General features: G+C 46.2%; 2 protein-coding genes across 5 annotated transcripts in view; one reads left to right on the forward strand and one right to left on the reverse strand.

Moving 5' to 3' along the window:
• LOC122367664 (serine/threonine-protein kinase OSR1-like) overlaps window positions 1–20,865 on the reverse strand; it is a 34,956-nt gene that overhangs the window by 3,237 nt on the left and 10,854 nt on the right. For 3 of the 4 annotated variants that reach the window (XM_043341001.1, XM_043340982.1, XM_043340990.1), the window contains 8 exons: window positions 11,396–11,619; window positions 9,533–9,645; window positions 2,088–2,193; window positions 1,779–1,923; window positions 1,327–1,492; window positions 810–932; window positions 506–618; window positions 121–235 (listed from right to left, as the gene is read on the reverse strand). In XM_043341001.1, the coding sequence (XP_043196936.1) occupies window positions 121–235; window positions 506–618; window positions 810–932; window positions 1,327–1,492; window positions 1,779–1,923; window positions 2,088–2,193; window positions 9,533–9,645; window positions 11,396–11,619 (1,105 nt within the window). Of the gene's footprint in view, window positions 1–120; window positions 236–505; window positions 619–809; window positions 933–1,326; window positions 1,493–1,778; window positions 1,924–2,087; window positions 2,194–6,851; window positions 7,002–9,532; window positions 9,646–11,395; window positions 11,620–20,865 lie in introns of those variants that run through there. The other variant, XM_043341008.1, reaches the window with a different exon arrangement.
• On the forward strand, window positions 2,761–5,338 carry LOC122367691. The gene is made up of 4 exons (XM_043341029.1): window positions 2,761–3,165; window positions 3,376–3,501; window positions 3,839–4,051; window positions 4,468–5,338. The coding sequence occupies exons 1-4, from the start codon at window positions 2,992–2,994 to the stop codon at window positions 5,212–5,214; spliced, it is 1,260 nt and encodes a 419-aa protein (XP_043196964.1). The 5' UTR covers window positions 2,761–2,991; the 3' UTR covers window positions 5,215–5,338.

Genomic DNA, 20,865 nt, shown 5'->3' on the forward strand with positions numbered 1-20,865 from the left:
GAGAGAAGCCATTAAATAGAAAATATAAGTAGACTTAAGATCAACTATTTTCAGACGACGGGAGACGTAACATTTACCGAATAACATCAGTGAATGAATCAAAAGGTACTTAGTACTTACCCTGCCGGATGGTGCCGAGGGCTTGGGACCAGACTGATTGAACATCTGCTGGATGAACTTCTTGTCTTTGGCTTTCTTGAAGAAGGGGTGTTTCAGGAGCTCAGCGGCAGTCGGACTGAAAAGATCCACCGATAATTATCGTTAGCTAATGACAGATGAACATCCCTCTGTATTCAAAGAAGCAGGGGACCAGGGCCACAAGATCAAAACAAAAAGTGCAATGGCTAAATTCATACTACGCCAGTGGCCATTCAATCAAATAAGCTCCGAAAAATGAGTAGGAATGAAAATAGCGAACAAGACGTAAGCCTTCAGCATTCAAAACGCATTCGTCAGTTCCACCTAACTCCCCCACCTGTCCCAGTCCTGTCGAGCGAGCGCTCACCGTTTCGCCGGGTCTTTTTGCAGGCAGTCGCTGACCAGCTTACGGATCGTCTTGCCGTATCCCTTGTACTGGTCCTTGTCCTCGGCGGCTGAGTCGATGGTTGGGGGATCGTTCTACAGGGACGGGAATACGACAGGGTAAATCACAAAGGTCACCAGGGTAAGCCGACAACGCGTACATGTCAGTTATCATCACTAAACGACCACTATGTCCAGCCGTCAGAGACAGAGCTGAACCTCTGAGTTAAAGAGCAACGCCCTCTCCGACAGTATCAGACCAGTCCCCGCGCCGTCACCATTCTCACCTGCAGTGTCAGCATGAGCACCTTCATGGGCGGGTACTTGTGATAGGGCGCCGTGCCGGTCACCAGTTCGATCACCGTGATGCCAAAGGACCAGATGTCCGCCTTGAAGTCGTAGCCCGTCACCTGGCGGGGAGAAATAAAGGAGGTATCAGAATTCAGAACTGTATGCAGCAGACACGTCCTAGCATCAAGAATGTAAGGGAAATCTTCTTATTGGGTAATAAGCCAGCATCTAAGCTAGGACTAGAACATTTCAAGTAACCTGATGAAGAGCATCTGTATGTGCAAAGCATCCGCACAAATCGGCAAGCAAAGACCGAATAAAATAGCAAAAGTATACAAGCTACCACAAAGTCGTCATCTAACCAAATACATACAGTGTAAAAGAAAAAATCTGACCAATCTATACGTAAAAAACGTGCTTGACGAGAACACCCATCGGACCGTTTGCCTGCCAGCCGAGGTGCTGTGACGTGGCCGGCCAAAGGCCGTGCTCGGGCGTCGACCGTCGCCTCACCTGTTCCATGACCTCTGGCGCCATCCAGCAGGGCGTTCCGACGAACGTGTGACGCGCCTTCTCGCGACTGAGGTCGCCGCCGGTGGCCAGCCACGAGCTGACGCCGAAGTCGGCGATCTGGATGCTGCCGTCCTCGCCGATCAGAATGTTACCCGCCTTGATGTCTCTGTAGAGAGAAGGAACACTATCAGCCATAGACCACCATAAATGCTCTATAAATGCACTATAGACCATATAGTATAGGCGACAGGTTTATGAATCAGCATATTCATGGGCTTTGAGATGTGCTGTCGACATTTTGGACCGGTTGTTATATAACACAGACATGGCTCCCGGCAGGATACACCTATTCAACAGCAGACCAAGGATAAAGACACAAAGCACTGCACTGATGAATATGCTCACGGTCAACAATGCCTCAATCTGATGAACATTTCATCCAGAGCACTCGCCTGTGGATCTGTCCGTTGCTGTGAAAGTACTCCAGACCCTTGAGCACCTCCCTCATCACCGTGGCGATGGTAGCCTCGTTGAGCACGCCGTGCTTGCAGTCCTGCGTCTTCATGCGGTGCTTGATGACATCCAGAAGCGACCCGCCTGTAACACGCATGTAAAACACATAAAAAGCTACAATTCGCGTACCTAACTCATACAGACAGGAACGACGCAAATTATGTGAATCGAAGGCATCTATTGTCGATGCATTCGATTACGAAGGGATTGCGGGAAGAGAGGTCAACTAAGCTCGCTCATGCACTCACCATTGAGAAGTTTCAGCACTAGCCACAGCTCCTCCTTGACGACAAAGCTGGTGAAGTATGTGACGACATTGTCATGATGACAAGATGACATGGCAGTGATCTCTTTCTGTAACACAAGATCAAGGAGGTCATGATGTTAAAGGAAATAGTTCACTTTCACGAAATTATTTTTTTTTGCAACGATTTATTATTTTTTTATGTTCAAAATAATCAGCAAAGAAAATAAAACCTTTTTATAACAAAAGATTTTTTCCTATATTTTGATATAGGAAGAACTTTTCAGTTTCTGTAAGGCACACGCGATCCAGTATGAAAAGAGCATGGGTCCCGAAAATTCTTCAGAAACAGAGAAATTATCACAGCCACCGGCATTTGGGCGATCTGCTCGATCTGATAATGCTCCCCTGAATGTCCTAATTGATCAGTACGAGAATTTCTCTAGAGTTCTCGTAGATAATTTCTCTAGTTTCTGAAGAATTGTCGGGACCCATGCTCTTTTCATGCGCAACCAAAGTGTGACGTCACGGCTCTTGCCTGGGCGCAACAGCTGATTGTAGTAATGTTAATCCCCATAGACTAAAATTTTGATGTGAAAATTTTAAGTAATGAGGGCGAACTTGAAGTCAAGATGGGTACCATCAGATGTGAAATATTAAAATCTACTGCCTTGGCAAAAAAAATATATTTTTTTTCGGGCTAGATTTCCCTAAAAATGCCTTAATAAGTTATGCGCCAAAGCTGGCGCACGTAATACAGCCGGCGCATCTCCCTTGAATCATACGCGCCAAGGCCTTAAAACATAACACGCGCGGGCCGCCCCGGTCGGGCTGGTCAGTGAGGCATATACCCTGAGTGAGGCAGTTTTGCAGCTAGGCGTCCTCTTAATTTTTGTTTTACAAAAGCCATGGCATCTGTATTTGGAGTCTGTTCGTATTTTCAAGACGATAACAAGCTTATCCGGAGAGGAGAGCTTGCATTAAAAGCTTCTCATTTGCTTACCTTTGACTATGATCCAGACATTGGTTCGTGTAGAGCCAAGGTTCAAGCTAGCATGAAGAAGAAAGCGTACACAGTGGAGGTGAGTAATATTTGCCTGATAATCATTTTTATAAAATGCGTTGGTATAAAATAATTGTTATATTTTTGTGCTAGTGTACCCATGGTGGTTTCACTGGTAGAAGTGTTTTTTGGAGGGGGTATGACGCTAGGCCGCGACCTGTGGCCCCTTTCTGAGCAAAATCCTGGCTACGTGCCTGGTGTAACTGATACTGATATTTGTATGTTTCAGATTACCGTAGACAAGGAAGGTAATATTCTGGAAACATTATGTGAGTGCCCACGAGGCCAGTCAAAGTGCCACCACATGGCGACTGTTGCACTGTTTTCTTCTCAGAACAGCTCATCTACCAGCAAGGTAAGCATGAAGTTCAGGAGTTGTAATGGTACGGATCTATTTTTGGGATGTGTTGCAGGTTCTGGTTCTTGGCCCCTGCTCTATTGAGTTTCTACTATGTACTTGTATGGTTGCTGGCTTGGTACACACTGCTTGTCATATTAGTTGGTGACTTAAGCATATTAGTTGGTGATTTACCAGGGGAAATAGTTAAGTTATCGCTAATAAAGAGTTAATGACCTCAGCACCTTCCATATGGTACTGACTGATTGTGCCAGTCATTTGCGTGGAAGGTATGGAATGGATTATATGCATTGTGTAGATGATCGGCACCTACAGACACTTCCATTTTTCACAGCCTTGCACTTGGAGCCAGCCAAAAACAGCAAAGGAGCCAGCATCGTCAGTGCCAGCAGATGCCTTCTTGCCGCTAGGGAGCATAGCGGAGATGGACATCGCATGGATGAAGGAAGAGCTGCAGCGCTTAGAGCCATGCCATCTGAGCTGGATCTCAAAGCCATGTGAAGATCAAGACCCACATATCAGATATCTGGACGTTTCAGAGTGTTGTGTGAGTTGTCATTGATTTTTGCTTTGCAACAGACATTAGCCAAACTAGGAAGGATATTATTTGATGTTAGTTTAGGTGCACACACCAGCTACATTGCACCTACCTTATAAACCTTTGAATTGTCAATGTAAGAACAAATTATTGATGAACCGTCGTTAGGTTTTGGTCTGTGCAATGGAGCCGATGTTAGATACTGTACATTTTCATGTATGACCATTTATCCAAGTGAGCACTCCTCCCCTCCCACCCCTAGTTCTGTCAGTGGCACTAGGCTCGTTACTGTGACGAGTGCTTTGCAGATTAACAGTTAATCCCAAACTTGAAGATAAATTGAAACGATTCAGGGTTTTGGCTGCTCAACTTACCGTTATGGTCAATTTGTTTATATTAAAATTGGACTCGCCTTGCATTTTCAGGCTACGGTTGGCTACAACAGTCTTGGTGCTGAAGAAATCGCCGTCATAGAGCGCGCAACGAAGGGCCAGCGCACCAACCCCAACTGGAGTCGCGCCCGAAAAGGGCGGCTCACGGCGAGCAACTTCGGAGCGGTGTTAAAAGTGAGAGGACGAAAGCCTTCGGCGTCCCTGCTTAAAACGCTGACCGCGGGGAATTTCCTAGGGAGGGTTGCTGCTATTCAGTGGGGCGTGACCCACGAGAAAGACGCGATCGAACTATTTGAGAAACACTTTGATGTGAAGGTAGACCAGTCGGGAATATGGCTACATGAATCGGGGGTGCTCGGAGCATCACCAGATGGTATGATCGGTGCTTCCGAGATCATCGAAGTGAAATGTCCCTTTTCTGCACGGGGTGGCCTCTTCAAAAAGATCGATGAGGGGAGTTTCTACATAAAACGCAGTACTGAGGCAGTGGATGAAAACCAAGAATACTACCTGGATGCTACGTGTGACCCTGGCTCCGCATACTACCACCAGGTGCAGGGGAATCTATGCCTGACTGGTCGGGATGTGTGCCATCTGGTAGTGTGGGCGCCGGGCGAAATGGTTGTGGTCACCGTTCGTAAAGATCCGGCTTGGGCGCAAAACCTCGACACGCTCATTGCATTCTTTGATGAGCATATGCGCCCTGATAGGACCGTGACCAGGGCGAACAGTCCGCTACTGTTATGTGTTTTACGTGAGGGTGAACCTAGCGAGGAGTAGAACGCAGAAGGCGCTGTGAGGCGCCTTTCCTTTCTCGCAGCTTCCACATTGTTAGCTCCCTCGACTGGTGCTCAGGGATTCGGTTGTGATGTAACTGACATATGGCTGTGGAGCAATACATATAACAAACATGGTATCACGTTGTCTATGGTATGTTACGGTACCTCATCCACCAAAAGCGATCGCCTCCTCTGATTTAGCCTCTTTCCATAAGGAAATCTTCTGTCAGCCATTAACACAGAACATTGACCTCTTATGTATTTTTAGCGAGCCCGAGTTGCATGTAATAGGCAAAGCATTACAGCGGTTACTGGTTACCGCGCGCGCCCATAGACACACGCGCACACACGCAGCAATGTTTAGCATTGCTCTGATACGAGCGATTCAGAGAACGCCTTAACATACATCGCAATTCGTAAACGTGGCAAGTTCATTATCCAAAGACCTCGAACGCACACAGGGGTTCACCACGCATCAATGTTCAACGCAAACGGGCAATAAACACAACAAGTGCTCTGACGAATAAGCATTTCCACTAAGTCAGGCTCTTTATGATAGGTACAACGCAAGCTGTCACTGATGAATGTACAAAATGATTTACATGTGCCTAGACTAGATTCGCCTCTCATTACACAAAACATAGCAGCAGTTCACCGAACTGGTCGTTTCGCCTACAAGATCTCGTTCCTAGATTCGCAGCCGTCATGCGAACTACAAAGATGACGCTACTTCCTGGATGATGGGTCTCTGCAGGTTGACGAGCCAACTGCAAACCTGAAATATTGTTGTTATGGATGATTTCAGGAAGTGAGGAACGTGTCGGAGGATTTCGTAACCTTTGATACGTTCGATGGCCCGCTCCACATGGATGCGGGCTCGAGCTATTTCGGTGGTAACGCGGTTTTCACTGGGAGTGAACTGTTTGTGAACAAGCCGCGGAGGAACGTTCAAGTGAACACCAGGTGGAAGGATATCGCGAATCAAAAAACCTTTGTCTGCCACGATGAAATCGCCAGGACGCAGCTGCGTCAGGATACCGCTCCGAAGAGTGATTTCTTTGTCAGATGCAGATCCCAAATACAGGTCACTCACAAACACGATGGATCCATTTGGAGCAACTCCTATCAGGGCCTTGTAGGTGTTCCTCTGCTTATAATGACTGTATGAACTGCTTTGCTCCGCCATATCTCCTCTAGGAACATCACACTCTATCTCAGTACAGTCCAGGACAACCCTGGTGTTTGGGAACTCGGCGAAGCATGCTGGGAGCGACGCGTTATTCTTCTGCACTGATGGCATTTCTGGCCCATGGAGGGCTTTTAAAATCTGATGCAAAGCGCAGATGCACGTGCGAAAAACGTTGGAAACGCTCGTTTCCGAAATATCGAACCTGACTGCCAGGTCTGGGTTTTTTGGGTTGTGTCTCAGTTTGTACAGAGTGAGAAGGAGTTGGTCAGCTAATTCCAGCACACCTACGTTCCACTTATAAACGTATGTCATGGGAAAACGCTTCAGGCAGTCAACCAGAAAGTCAAACTTCTCCTGTGGTAGCCCCGTATAAAATGCTACAGCATCGCTATCACCTCGAATCTGAGCGTAGGAAAACCGAGAGGCTTCTGCACTGCCTTTTGCCTCACCCTTCTTCAGCTCCTCTTTCAGCAGGTAGTTCTCTGCCTCGTTGACCACACATGTCGAGCACTGCTTGCCAGCATCAGCAGCTACCTTCACCTCCATGGTGCTGGCATCAAGGTCAGCCTCAGACTGCTGTGCTGCATCCTCTGCCGATTCAGCTTCTTTTTCCACCTTCCGCCTGAGAAGGGAGAAAGTGAATTCAAACCATGAATTCCCATAGCATAGGAACATAGAAACATTTACCTGCAGTTGGTGGTAAACTGGGACATGTGGGCGCAATATTGGTGTTGATGACCATTAACAAATTACTCAGTGGAGGACATAGGTGCAAGTATGCTAACAATGGCTACACAAAGGTAAGGATTCAGCAGTTCACATTCCACCAGTTTCATTTAATTTTCATTTGGAAACTTTCCAATAAGATGTTCTGCTGCCCTGAATGTGTCAACAGTTTGCTGAAAACAACCATGTGTAACCAATTGCAACCTGCAAGCCAACACTGTATATTTATTTGCTTTAATCTTTATCTTTTGATCGTGTCACATTTGGTTACCTACTGTAGCAGAGGCGGATCCAGCTCAGAGTTTTTTTTTGAGGGGGGGGGGCAAACCATAACAATTTATCAATTCTTTCCATGCCTCATCCATAGGCAAAATGTTAAAATTATGCCGTTTGGGGGGACAAATGCCCATTTGCCTCCCCCCCCCCCCTGGATCTGCCACTGTACTGTAGAATCCATCACCCATGTTTACATCATCAACTTCACTTAAAGCACTCATTTTTTCCCTTGATAAAAGGGGTGAACCACAAATCAAGGGGATGCATATTTTGTGCATTTAAATAAATGTTTTAATGCAAAGAATCAACATCAAAAGGCATCTAGGATAGGCATCATAGCATACAACTGAACGTGAAATGCCCAATGGTTAATAAATTGCGGACGTATCTCAATGACATTTATAAACTAGGCGAACCAAATAAAAATAAATTTACATCAAGTTCAAATGTGGGTAAAACAATCAATACATTAATGGCATGGAACAGTGGTTGATGCCATTCAGCCCAGTGGCTAAGGTATCCTAAATCACAAGGCATCATCCTGAAAATGGATGATGAAATGCATTAAAGCTTAAGACTGCATGCTAGATGGAGCCGAACCTTTTACTCTTCTCAGGTGAAGAATATGAGAACCTCTTCTTTCTGTTCCAGTCAAAGATGGTTGGCCCATGCTTTTTCTCTCCATTCAGAAAGTGGCATGCACAAAGACGTGCATCTGATGGCGCTGCACGGTCTGCTCGCCTGAAATAAATATTTTCCATATCAATATTATCCAATGTGTTCATAAACAGCTAACAGCACCCATCCACACTTCTTACTTTACTTTGTGACAGAAATTGACAGAATGATCATTCCTTCTTTGAATACAAATGCTTAGGTATGTGGATCACATTCAAGTGATGTGTTACATTGCATGTCAAAATCTGATCTGCTTACCTGCAGCTCTTTTCCCACTTTTTGAACTTGACAGGGTCCTTCGGAAACCTGAAGAGAGCACAGCTATCTTGCACAGACCGATGATTGCAGTTGGGTGCAAAACACGCTGGCATGCTGATGGCATTGACAGCTCAATGACCAACTAGATACCTATGTGCCAGTTGCTTGATCTAAAGCTACGTCAATTATGATTACTTAATTGACCTTAAATGGCTTTTATAATATGATGAACCTGAAACAAACACACAGGCATACATAAGAAATGAAATGATGATAATCTCTGACCCAAAACTCCTTTTTGTCAGCTGTTGGTAAACATTGTTACAAATGCATTCTCAACGATTGTAGGTTAGGTACCTACCTACTTGTTTTCCAACCCATTTCAAACATCAATGATGTTAAAACAATGGAATGGAACAACTCCTAACATTTGAAAATATTCCTGAAATAATTCCACTACATTCCCAGACCAGATCTAACACTCAAGTAAAAGAGACAGTACCAAACCAACACCACAGCATGACCCCGTTCTTACAAGCAACACTCAAAACTAGTCACATTCCAATCGTCATTCCTCACAAATGAGCTCGGATGAAATGAAGAAAATAATTTATTGACAAGCCACAACGAATGAGGAAGCAATGCAACAGATTTTCCAGCGCGAAACAAATCTCCTAACATGGTAAAAAGAATTGCAAAGACACCAACACTCACCTACCGGATCGGCGCCGTATGGTGGCGTCGCGCTCCTCGGTTTGTTTGTGCCCAGCAGCTGACTGCGCCGATAAATGACGTCACGACTTTGGATGCGTATACTGGATGGAAATATATGCAAGGCACACATCCTCAACGCAAGACACCTTTTTCGGGACGAGAAATAGAATATCTTTGCCTAGGGTGATCGTTGGGCTGTAAAAGCTCCTGATTTATGCTCGTCTCAGCCCAAGCTACGGAGCTGCTATTCCAGTTCAAAACCCATGTTAAAAAGTGAACTATTTCCTTTAAGGCGAGAGATCGTTTTATCAAAAGCTTCAAAAGCGATCAAAAGTGACGATCTACTAGTGAATCCATTATTATAACACGACGCCACATGGCCAAGGATAGATACCACGATGAACATTTCAAGACGTGCATTTACTGCATCAGTCAATTTACATAAGTCATGAACATACCATTGATTAAATAAACTTACCAAAAGTTCGTCCATACTTGTGTTCCATTTTTCCAGGTTGATTCGTTTTATTGCACATTTCTCTTGTCTCGGTATGCATAGTGCCTCGTGCACCGCCGCAGTTGCACCGACGCCTGGAAAAATCACAATTGTTTCAGGGTTACATATTGGATTTGCAACATAAATTGGGGAAGCTGACCTATACCCCACCCTATTCTGGGGTTTGGAACAAAAGGATATGTGCATGGTAATGCTAACTGCAAACAATTAGCATTACTTGAGCTAGGTAACCTGTGTTGTAGTTCATGAGCTAACACCATAAGGCAGTGGCTCTCAGAGCACTAAGCAGGCATGTGTTTGGGAGTGAGAATAGTAGTGGAGTTAAGATGGCACAAAAGGAGATTATCCAATTAATTTATGAAATGGATCACGATCTATGGTGTTTGAGTAACAGGTAATAAATAAGGAGCATCCAAGGTATTCTGAGACATGTCATAATGACAGAGACAGGCCTTATTGGGAGTAAATGAACCCCAAGAGGCAAGAGGGAATAAGGTACTATTCTGTACCTACTAAAAATTCAGTCAATAGGTATAACATTCAGCAGTTTTTGAATGTGTAAAACTATAATTGGCATTTCCAAACTGAAAAGAGAAGTCCTACAGTAAGAATATTTGAGGCTAGAACTTAGCACTACTCATGTAGTGTATTGTGCATAAGTTGAATTTGACACAATTATACTGGTCCATTCAGTGTTGTAGCCAAAAATTGTGAGTCAGGCCAAACATATCAAATCTAGAAAAAGAAGGTAACTCAGGCCATATGTTCCATTAGCTGATCTAAGTGAATTTGCCACATTCCAAAACATCTTGAACTTTGCATTACCTAATTGAAAATACTTTGAGACACACTGGTAAAAACATGTTGGTTGAATTCAGAGCTCCTTGCATTGCATAAGCTATCCCAGGAAAATAAAACAAAGCTGATCTCATGCCAGTCAAAGGTACTGACAAATTACAATCTTTTGAACAAATTGTAATTCCACCCAATTGAAAACAGAACAGGTAACTAGTCTAGAGCAAAATATTGATTTCTTGAAAGAAAACATAAAAAACATCAACCCATAAGTTTTGTGAAGTGAATGTCTACTTTTACTGGGAGCATAGGCAAAAAGCATGGCAGTGAATATTTATCATTTAAAATTCATTGGTAAATGGTGACATACCAATTCATTTAGCTAGGTACTAGTTCCTTGCCTGGATTATTGAAGAACGCAGACAAAGCATTGGATGAATGCTACATAACCAGAATGCTCAGTATGCCTTATCTCCTGAATAAGTTTTAATTGTAGGAGATATAGGTATTACAGAGACAGATACTTAGCAAAAGCATAAAAGAAGTCAATGATAAAATGTCGACCAGTAACGACTCCCAGATCTGGATTCAAGGTTTTGTTGGTGAAATTTGAAGAAAATTGATCAATAATTTACCAATTGTGAAAGTCATTCATAATAATTTTCAAGCATTTAATTCAGCTTCAAACTGTGAAAAAATCACGCATTTACATTGTTTGAAGTCGTCATGCCTTCATGTGTCTATCAACGGGAGCATTTAATACATTTTCTGCATGGAATTTGGATATGGATTAGCCAGAAAGATCAGAAAACAACCTATGTAATTGTTGCTTTCAATTAATTACCCGTATTATATTTCATTTATAAAATAAAAACAAATCCAAAAGCAATACAATCGAAACATATGCGCCATTTATGCCTCCGAACAGCAAAAGGCCATTACTTCAATATCTAGGGCATTTCGGTAAATGAAAATGCAGCGAATCGATAGAAAATTACAATATACAGTTCGTAATAGCATAGTACTTACCAATAACTTGTCCCAGTTCGTATTCATCCTTGTTGTTTGGCCACCCAGGGAGAGGAGTCGTCACGTCTGCCATCTTGTGGGAAAGAACGTTAGCTATAACTCGCGATGCCCGCCGCGGGTATGTGGCGAAGCCGGGGGCGACTCCGATCGCATCGCCCGCCGATGATCGGCGCCGGGTCGTCGTCATGGTGGTGATGATCTGTGACGGCGAGGACTGCTGCTGACTGAAAACACAACCGAGCACGACCCGTGTGAGACTGCCTTGTCACACATTCTGTCGCACACTAACAGATTAGCGACACAACTTTGCCTGCAAAACCGGTTTCGACTGCAGTTGCGTGACCTCGGAATGCGTCACACCGTTGCCGATGCGAGCCATTTCGTTGCATTATTCATGCAAACACACACGTAACAACTACACACAAATACCAGTCATACATTTTCCTGCTCACCAATCAAAACTGACTGGGTATCGGGCCAAACCGTCTAAATCGATCGACGTCTACCTATTTGGGCGGCTCAAGTCACTATACGTTTAAACTCTAAATAGATGTTTATACGTTATAGGCGTGCCCAAGAGGGAACATAAATGTTCCACGCTCTTCGCTCTTTTTTTTTTGCCAGAAAAAAAATCCTTACAAATGCAAAAAACTGCTAGCTTAGGTAGGCACTGTCTTCTTTTCCGCGTTTTAGTATTTTATTATATATAATAAAACTGTACCTACCCGTAATAAAATTGCAGCGTTGATGTATTCGCGTAAGGTTCATCGGAAAGCCTGCACTAACAGATTAATTGGACACCCCTGACTGACCTCCAACGTCGGGTCACACACTTTCCGAGAGCGCCCCCAATGGACGTTCATGGATGTTATTGGAACATCCATGTGACTGATGCTACTTGTCGGACTTTCGCACCCGTCTTGAGTTGAGACGTTAGATAGGGACGAAAGTCCGACAACTACCATCGGTGATACTAACACCTCGTCTCAAGCATTCCGAAGAATTATAGCATGATCCGATAAATATGCTCATGTGTCCTAAGAACTGTCCTTGGTTATTGCTTCCCACAGTCACATTGGATATTGAAAGCGATTGACCGCTTAACGTGTTTGTTATATGTTTACTAAATAGAATATAGCTGCTCAGCCAGCAATAATGTAAGTTGAAAGAGTATGGTAAACTACTACGTGCCGGAGATATTCGGCCGCGGCCGCAATATGGACAAATATCGTGCTTATCACGACCCGGCACTAAAACGGTTTCGATCATATCAATTTCATCGCTGTTCGCTCTTGATTCGGGCAAATTTAGTAAACTTCATGGTTTAAATTCGCCTTATGGGCAGACGGCTCGCAGTTCTCAGATATTGCGTTATTCAATGCCTGATTCGGTTTTAAATGTTTTGACTTTAAACCTGCCAGAGCTGCTGGGTTTCGCTGCAGCGAGGTGAAAATATCTACCTACACGAACGTTTACTTACATTTCAGTTGCATCTCCGGAACACCGAACAATTACATAAATATTAGGAAGGTATGTGAATTAGCCGTCTACATAAGTGATGCAGCTGTTAGTTGAAAGTTATTGAAGGTGTGAATTAATTTACCTCTTATTAACCATGCTTGGTTGGAAATTCCCGGTGCTGATGATGAATATATTGTAATTGAATTATTTTACGTACAAGTCATTTCAACGGGTGCGTCCACTGTTAGGTAGGTACATGGTTTTAGCATCTAAGATGAAAAACAAAGGAATCAAAACGTCTGCTTTTTTCAACGAAGAAATGGCCGTCTAACACTAAAAAACAAATATTAATTTCATACCAGTAACGTTCATAAAATAGAGGACCTACTAGGGTTACCCGCGTGCTCCGCAACGCGAAGGGGGGATTTTTTGACCCGTGGGTATTGGGTTGGTCTGTGTCGATTTGGTTGGTAGATATCCATTTCGTTCGATTGCTTTTTGACGGCCAAGCATTTTGTAAGAAACAAAAAGATACATCGCATCGAGGTGCCCGTGTCGTATTATCATGCGTTCTACTTTAGAATGATTCGAAAACTGGCGTGAAGTCTTTTGAGGGCCATCGATGAATTTCGCTAAAAATGACAATGTAATGGTTTGGAACATTTACATTTTTGAGGATACTGTTGCTAATCATGCAAAAATGAAGAGTGAATATTGGACATAATTGAATGCTCTATCCAATGGTACCATATTCAATTGCCAAAGGTATCAGGTTATGCAGCAAACCCCGTGTGATTAATAAAGTGGCACAAAATTGACAAACACCATTTTCTCCTGTGATTTGCACCACCTTGATTTGGATCAATCAGCTTTTCACAATTTTTATATGAGAGGCGGTACCTTTCTCTTGCAAATAGGCGTTGATTCAACTCGCTCCATTTAACGGTCACCTAAAAATAAAATTAATTCCAAAATCCCTCAAAAACCGCAATTTTTCAAATAAAAGTGCCCTCTCCGGTGCACGTGGCGCGTGCTATCCTCTGCATTGTACACCATTCAATAGCCCGTTCAATTCTGTACACGATGCTGTTTTCCCCGTGCCGGTCGGACCCCTGGTCACCAAGATATTGCACGGGAACTGGACCCGTGTCGGCCAAAATTAGCCGTTTTCGCCCGATTTCGCACGCCGATTTATACATGTAAAGTCTATGACGCGAATTTGCACTTTTTGAGCACGCGCCACGCGCTCCCTATCAATCCGATCGAGCTGAGACCCCTCAAAGGCACGTCGCGCATCCTTGATCTATAAGTTGTGCAAATTTCACCGGGCTAGGTGCAACGGTCTGGCCTGTAGTCCACGCAAAGCACCACCAAGTCGGGACCTCGGTAACGGACAGACGCACCCTCCTCAAATAGTAATATAGACAAGCGGCTGCGCCACTTGCTTTGCTGCGTGGTAGGAAAAAAATGTGGCACCAGCCAATTTGCTTTCGAATGGTGTTCGTTTCAAATCGATGTGTTGGCTAGAAGCATAGATATGGACGGAAATGTGAAGAGAATTAAAAAAGAGCTGTTCTGGGGGCTTTGTTGGATGAAATTTGACTGATACGGGGTCAAGATGGGCCAAAGGGGTCAGCCCCGGTCACTTTGGGTCAGGCCAGGTCTCATAGGTCACCTCTCGTCCGATGGGATCAGCCCGGGCCACTGTTCTACTTTTGCCTCCACCACAACCCCTACCCCTACCCCTACCACTACCACTACCCCTACCACTACCCCTACCTCTACCCCTACCTCTACCACTACCCCTACCACTACCCCTACCTCTACCCCTACCTCTACCACTACCCCTACCACTACTCCTACCACTACCCCTACTACTACCCCTACCCTTACCACTACCACTACCCCTACCCCTACCCCTACTACTACCCATACTCCTACCCCTACCACTACCCCTACCACTACCTCTACTACTACCCCTACTACTACCCCTACCCCTACTACTACCCCTACCACTACCCCTACCCCTACCTCCTACCAGTACCACTACCACTACCCCTACCACTACCCTACCACTACCCCTACCACTACCCCTACCCCTACCCCTACCCCTACCCCTACCCCTACTCCTACCCCTACGAACACCGCTAGATCATGTCAGGTCACAGAATAATTGGATCCAATCAGTACTAAAATATCAGACTTAAAGTGTTCCCAGCCCTGCCCTTATTCGTACCATTCCATTGCGCTTAATCGTATTTGTCGGAAATGGCGCTTTGTGGCATATGTGGCGCATTGCGACAAACGCGGCGCATTTTCACCCGGCGATTGAGCATGCATCCTTGCACCAAATTGCACCCATATCGGACCATATTTGACAAAAACTGTGCGATTTGCTACAAAAATGACGCCCTAAGGTAATTGTGGCGCATTGCGGCAAACACGGTGCATTTGAAACTCGTATCACAAACTGTTGCCATTCAACGAAAATCTTCACATTCTCTCGCCACTTTTTATTCAAATTAAAACTTGCCCATCCGCCAATGCGAGGCACCCGCCACCGATCGGCATGGATTTAGTTCACAAAGTTTGTCGACCCCGGCTCTCAATGAAGATATACGAACCGATCAAAATTTCATTGGCGTTCTTCCAGCGCGCCCCACGCGCGAACCGTGCACCCCAGCGAGCCGAAACCCAGAAAAGGCGCTGACCCGTTACGTCACCTATAAGGTGTGCAAATTTCAACCCCCTACGATATACCGTCTGCCCTGTAGGCCGGCTAAATTGAACCCACTACACGACGTGGCGGACAGACAAACAAACAAACAGATGGATCCTGTTCAAATAGTAGTATAGACAAGCGGCTGCGCCACTTGCTTTGCTGCGTGGTAGGAGAAAATTGCGGCACCAGCCAATTTGCTTTCGAATGGTGTTCGTTTCAAATCGATATGTTGGCTAGAAGCATATGTAGATATGGACGGAAATGTGAAGAGAAAAAAGAGCTGTTCTGGGGGCTTTGTTGGATGAAATTTCGCTGATACGGGGTCAAGATGGGCCAAAGGGGTCAGCCCCGGTCACTTTAGGTCAGGCCAGGTCACATAGGTCGCCTCTCGTCCGATCGGATCAGCCCGGGCCACTGTTCTACTTTTGCCTCCACCACTACCCCTACCCCTACCCCTACCACTACTCCTACCTCTACCACTACCCCTACCACTACCCCTACCACTACCCCTACTACTACCCCTACCCCTACCCCTACCACTACATCTACCACTACCACTACCACTACCCCTACCACTACCCCTACTACTACCCCTACTACTACCCCTACCCCTACCCCTACCACTACCCCTACCCCTACCCCTACCCCTACCCCTACCCCCCTACCAACACCGCCGGGTCATGTCAGGTCACAGAATAATTGGATCCAATCAGTACTTAAATATCAGACTTAAAGTGTTCCCAGCCCTGCCCCTATTCGTGCCATTCCATTACGCTTAATCGTATTTGTCGGAAATGGCGCTTTGTGGCATATGTGGCGCATTGCGACAAACGCGGCGCATCTGAACCTGTTGGCTGAGCATGTATCCTGGCAACAAATTGTACCCTTATCGGACCATATTTGACAAAACTGTGCGATTTGCGGCAAAAATGACGCCTTGTCACCAATGTGACGCATTGCGGCAAACACGGTGCATTTTTATACTTGGTCACCTTTCACGGTGCATTTTTATAATCTATACATTATCTCGCCACTTTTCATTCAAATTAAAAACTTGCCCATCCGCCAATGCGAGGCACCCGCCACCGATCGGCATGCATTTAGTCCACAAAGTTTGTCGACCCCGGCTCTCAATGAAGATCTACGAACCGATCAAAATTTCATTGGCGTTCTTCCAGCGCGCCCCACGCGCGAACCGTGCACCCCAGCGAGCCGAAACCTAGAAAAGGCGCTGACCCGCTCTGTCACCTATAAGGTGTGCAACTTTCAACTTCCTACGACATACCGTCTGCCTTGTAGGCGAGGTTAATTGAACCCACTACACGATGTGCGGACACACAGACTCACAGACTCACAGACGGATTCTGTTGGAATAGTAAGTTAGATGTATTTTATAAACGTTACTGGTGCAAAGTATTTTTTTCTGATGAACATGCCTCAGTACGTGCAACAATGCGCCATGCGGTCTGTAAAATTAGCCGTCTATTCCCTCGCCTCTGAACTAATGGGAACGCATGTACGATCAAATAAGAAACTGAATTCGTAAGGACCACGCCGCGTAAATAAGTGAATTTGTCGACCTGGCTTGGACCTACTAGAAACGTATGTACATAATTATCAACGTGTTTAAGTGGATGCATAAAAGTTCACTTACTTGGAGCGCAGTATTGCCTTTCTCGCACACAGCTCGATCGGGGCCTCTGTCAGTCAGACTGGCTCACCGAGTGAGTGACGCCGAGCTGTACCCACACGGCACACACATATATGGCGCCCCAATATTCCCTATCTATTTGGCCGTAAGTTCGGCGCAGACTGCCGTAACTACCAGGACAACCAGAGCTGTTAGTGACGAGCGAACCGATAAGATTGGTTTGAGGGACGGGAGAGAGAGAAACCGACGCCGAAACTGCAGAGATTTCCATCCTGATAGGACGAATATGTAGCAGACGCCGATGAGTTGTGTCTGACAGGGTATTTATTTACTAGGTTATTTATTTCAAGCTGCCGATAGCCTAACAAAAATAGGATCGGAGGTAAGTACTACCATATAGGAGCAAATGCATGGATGTGATATGATCTCGAGACGTGCTTGGACCAATACTCATATACCCAAAATAGCGAAACAAACATCCGGAGTATGAATGTGATGTCGTTACCTCTTCTCACCTCGTTCTAATATCTCGGTCGCTCGACTGGCGGTCCGCCGACTGAGACCTGTACCGCAGGTACTCCGCTACCAGTACCCGACAGAGAGCCCGCACGCGGTCGGCGCCGGGCTCCGGTCGCGTCAGGTCGGGCTGCGATCGCGGCAGGTCGGGCTCGGGGTCAGGTCGCGGCCGAAACAGACGACCCAGCGCCGACGACAGGGCGGCGTGCGAGCGCGGCGGCGGAGCAGACTGGCACGCGCACATTGTCGTTCGGTTGTGAAGGAGAGAGACGACCGGCGCCGACTGCACGCAAGAACTACTGGTCATGGAAGCGTGGAGCTGTGGATATACACTGCAGAGAGTGCCTCGGGCTGAGACCTCCAGACTGAGACTGAGGGCCTACAAACGGAGCGGCCGTCGTGCCTGACTAGTGTTTGCCCAGCCACTGGACGGGACAATGAGAGGAGCGGCACACACGGAGCCACTCAACGGAAGCCTCTGTCAACACAGGAACAGGAAGGCTCCACGCTTACCAGTTACAAGTGCAACTAAGCAGCGCATAGTCAGCTGCTTCCAAGAGACGTGACGTTGTTGCAACCTTGAGATATTTAGGATGTAAAACAAAAACGCATTTGGATGTGCGACAAGGCCAGGAGAAAAGTGCGGTGAAAAGATAGCAAATCATCGATATAAGGAATCAGTAATACCTACACTTCTGTAGAAAATCGTCCTGCTCCTCCTTTTTTCAGACTACGATTTATTTCCAAATAATTTATTTTTAAAAGATTAGACTGGTTAATTCCCTGATTAAATTGAGCGGATAAAGTCCCATTTTTTTTGTAACGATCCACTTCCAAATTGCGGAGTGTAAGCTCCTGGACAAGCAGCTGAGCTGAGTGCACCAACTACTATACTGACCACCGGAAGGCGAAATGTACAGGGTGTCTCAAAAGTTCGTTCACACATTTCCCATGCCAATAAAGCATATAAGAACCGGCCAAAAGTATAAGGTTTTGGTGTCTGTGTGTACACTAGACAAATATGCATGCTTTGACAACTGATTAAGAAGGTTGGAAACCAACCCCTTTGCTGTATCTCCAAAAATATTTGCCCATACCGATTTTTGTTGCTCCGTCAGCTGCCGGAGGCTGATAAAAGGTTACCAGCTTTCAAGCTCTTGCAAGGGAATCCCCTGCAGTTTCTGCGTCGGATTTAGTTTTGACTAGCTCCCCGGCAACATCTGATTTTCCCTGAAAGCCGACAGCTTGCATCGACACCATTCATGAGTATTTTGTAGGAATTCTCTGGCGCTAACTCCTTCATGAATGACTGGCGCCGACATCCCAAGCGCCATTTTCCTTTTCAAAACGACCCCAGTCCTGAACAAACGGGAAGTGCCAGGAGTAAATTTATCGCATCATCTGGTAGCAGAATGTGTCGGACGTCTGTTTCTCAGACGCATTGTGCAAATTTTGCAAATTCCAAGCGCTCGTCATTCCCCATGCCAAGACCTTCGCTCGGTTGCGGAGTGTTTTCCTCGGGAGATGTTCTGCTTTGTAAACGGCCCAAACCTGTCCATCGTATGGTTTTATCGGGATTTTGTGTTTAAAAGAAAATTATTCGCTGCAGATCTGCCTCTTGAAACTTCGTTAGATAAAATTTTACAATAACTGACACGTTTGGAGGGTCAGGTGTCCAGAGCCTATTTTAAGGGAATTTGACTGGGGGGGCAACCTGGAAAATTGTCTTTAATAATCCATTAACCCTCGCCCGTATTGGTGTTTCCAGTAGCGAGCGTATAGGGGGGGGGGGGGTCCGTTGGACCCTCCCCCTTGCCGTTTCGCCCCTGATCGAGCTAGAGCTTCGCGGAAAAAACGACCGTGTTGCCCGTGATGAAAGGAAGCCGATTATACCCAAGTTTAAGGTCCTAGGTCATCGGTTGACCTTCCAGGTCAGGTCATTGACCCAAAAGTCGGGAAAATCGGGACCTGTTAGAGCGTCGTAAAGAGTGGCTGCTATGGTTTTTCGGGGTGCTGATCACGAATATCATGCTAGTTATGATCATAGATGATGTCTTCATGCATTTAGGCCAGGTCAGGTCAGGTCAGGTCAACCAGTAAGGGTTTTGCCGGGTATTCGTAGTAGGTGGCAACCGCCTCTGACAGCTTCGTAACATGTTACGAAGGCACCAAAACTACTTCGTAAATGGTCAAATGGTTGCTTAATTCGAATTCAGCTCCAAAAACTAGCCTAGAAACATATAAAACTCGAAAATGTGAACCGAGGTCATCAAAGGTAAATGATCTGACCTGACCTTCCGGTGATCTTGACACCCACCCTAATGCATGGGAGCAACATCATATCCCATGTTTGAACGTTTGAAACCACGAAAAGACTGCAAACACGCGGCTAATGCGAGGCGACATACGCCGAATCGCGACCTCGGCCAAACATGGTGCCATGGTGCTAGGCCGCCGGTGCATCTGAAAGAACTGTGGTGCCCCTGACAAGCCTGAAGTTCCAACGACAGGCCCGTGGAGCCCCTGACAGGCCCATGATGCCTTTGCGAGGCCGGTGGTGTCCACGTGAGGCCGGTGGTGCCCCTGGGCCCTGACAGGACTGTGGTGCTCCTGACAAGCCTTGAGTGTCCCCGACAGGCACGTGGTGCCACTAACAGGCCCAAGGTGTCCCAGTCCCTGCGAGTCCGGTGGTGTCTCTGCCAGGCATGTGGTGTCCATACTAGGCCTCTGGTGCCCCTGACAGGTCCGTGGCGCCCTTGCTAGGCCTATGGTGCCTCTGGAAGGCCTATGGTGCCCCTGGCGGGCCTGTGGTGGTACCCCTGACAGGCCCAAGGTGGTGCCCCTGCGAGGCCGGTGGGGCCCCTGGCAGGTCTGTGGTGCCCCTGGCAGACCTATGGTGCTCTTGCTAGGTTGATGGTGCTCCCAACAGGCCTGTGGTGCCCCTGACAGGCCGGTGGTGCCCCTGGCAGGCCTGTGGTGTCCCCGGGCCCCAAGAGGGTGGGGGGTCATGACCCATATGACCCACCCTTAGATACACCACTCACCACTGGTCATTACTTACAGACTGACTCATTTGACATCCATTGCAAAACAAGTCACAGTAGTTACGTAGTATGTTTC

This window comes from Amphibalanus amphitrite, unplaced genomic scaffold (assembly GCF_019059575.1).
Source record: "Amphibalanus amphitrite isolate SeventyFive unplaced genomic scaffold, NRLGWU_Aamphi_draft 000031F_arrow, whole genome shotgun sequence".
Taxonomy (NCBI): domain Eukaryota; kingdom Metazoa; phylum Arthropoda; class Thecostraca; order Balanomorpha; family Balanidae; genus Amphibalanus; species Amphibalanus amphitrite.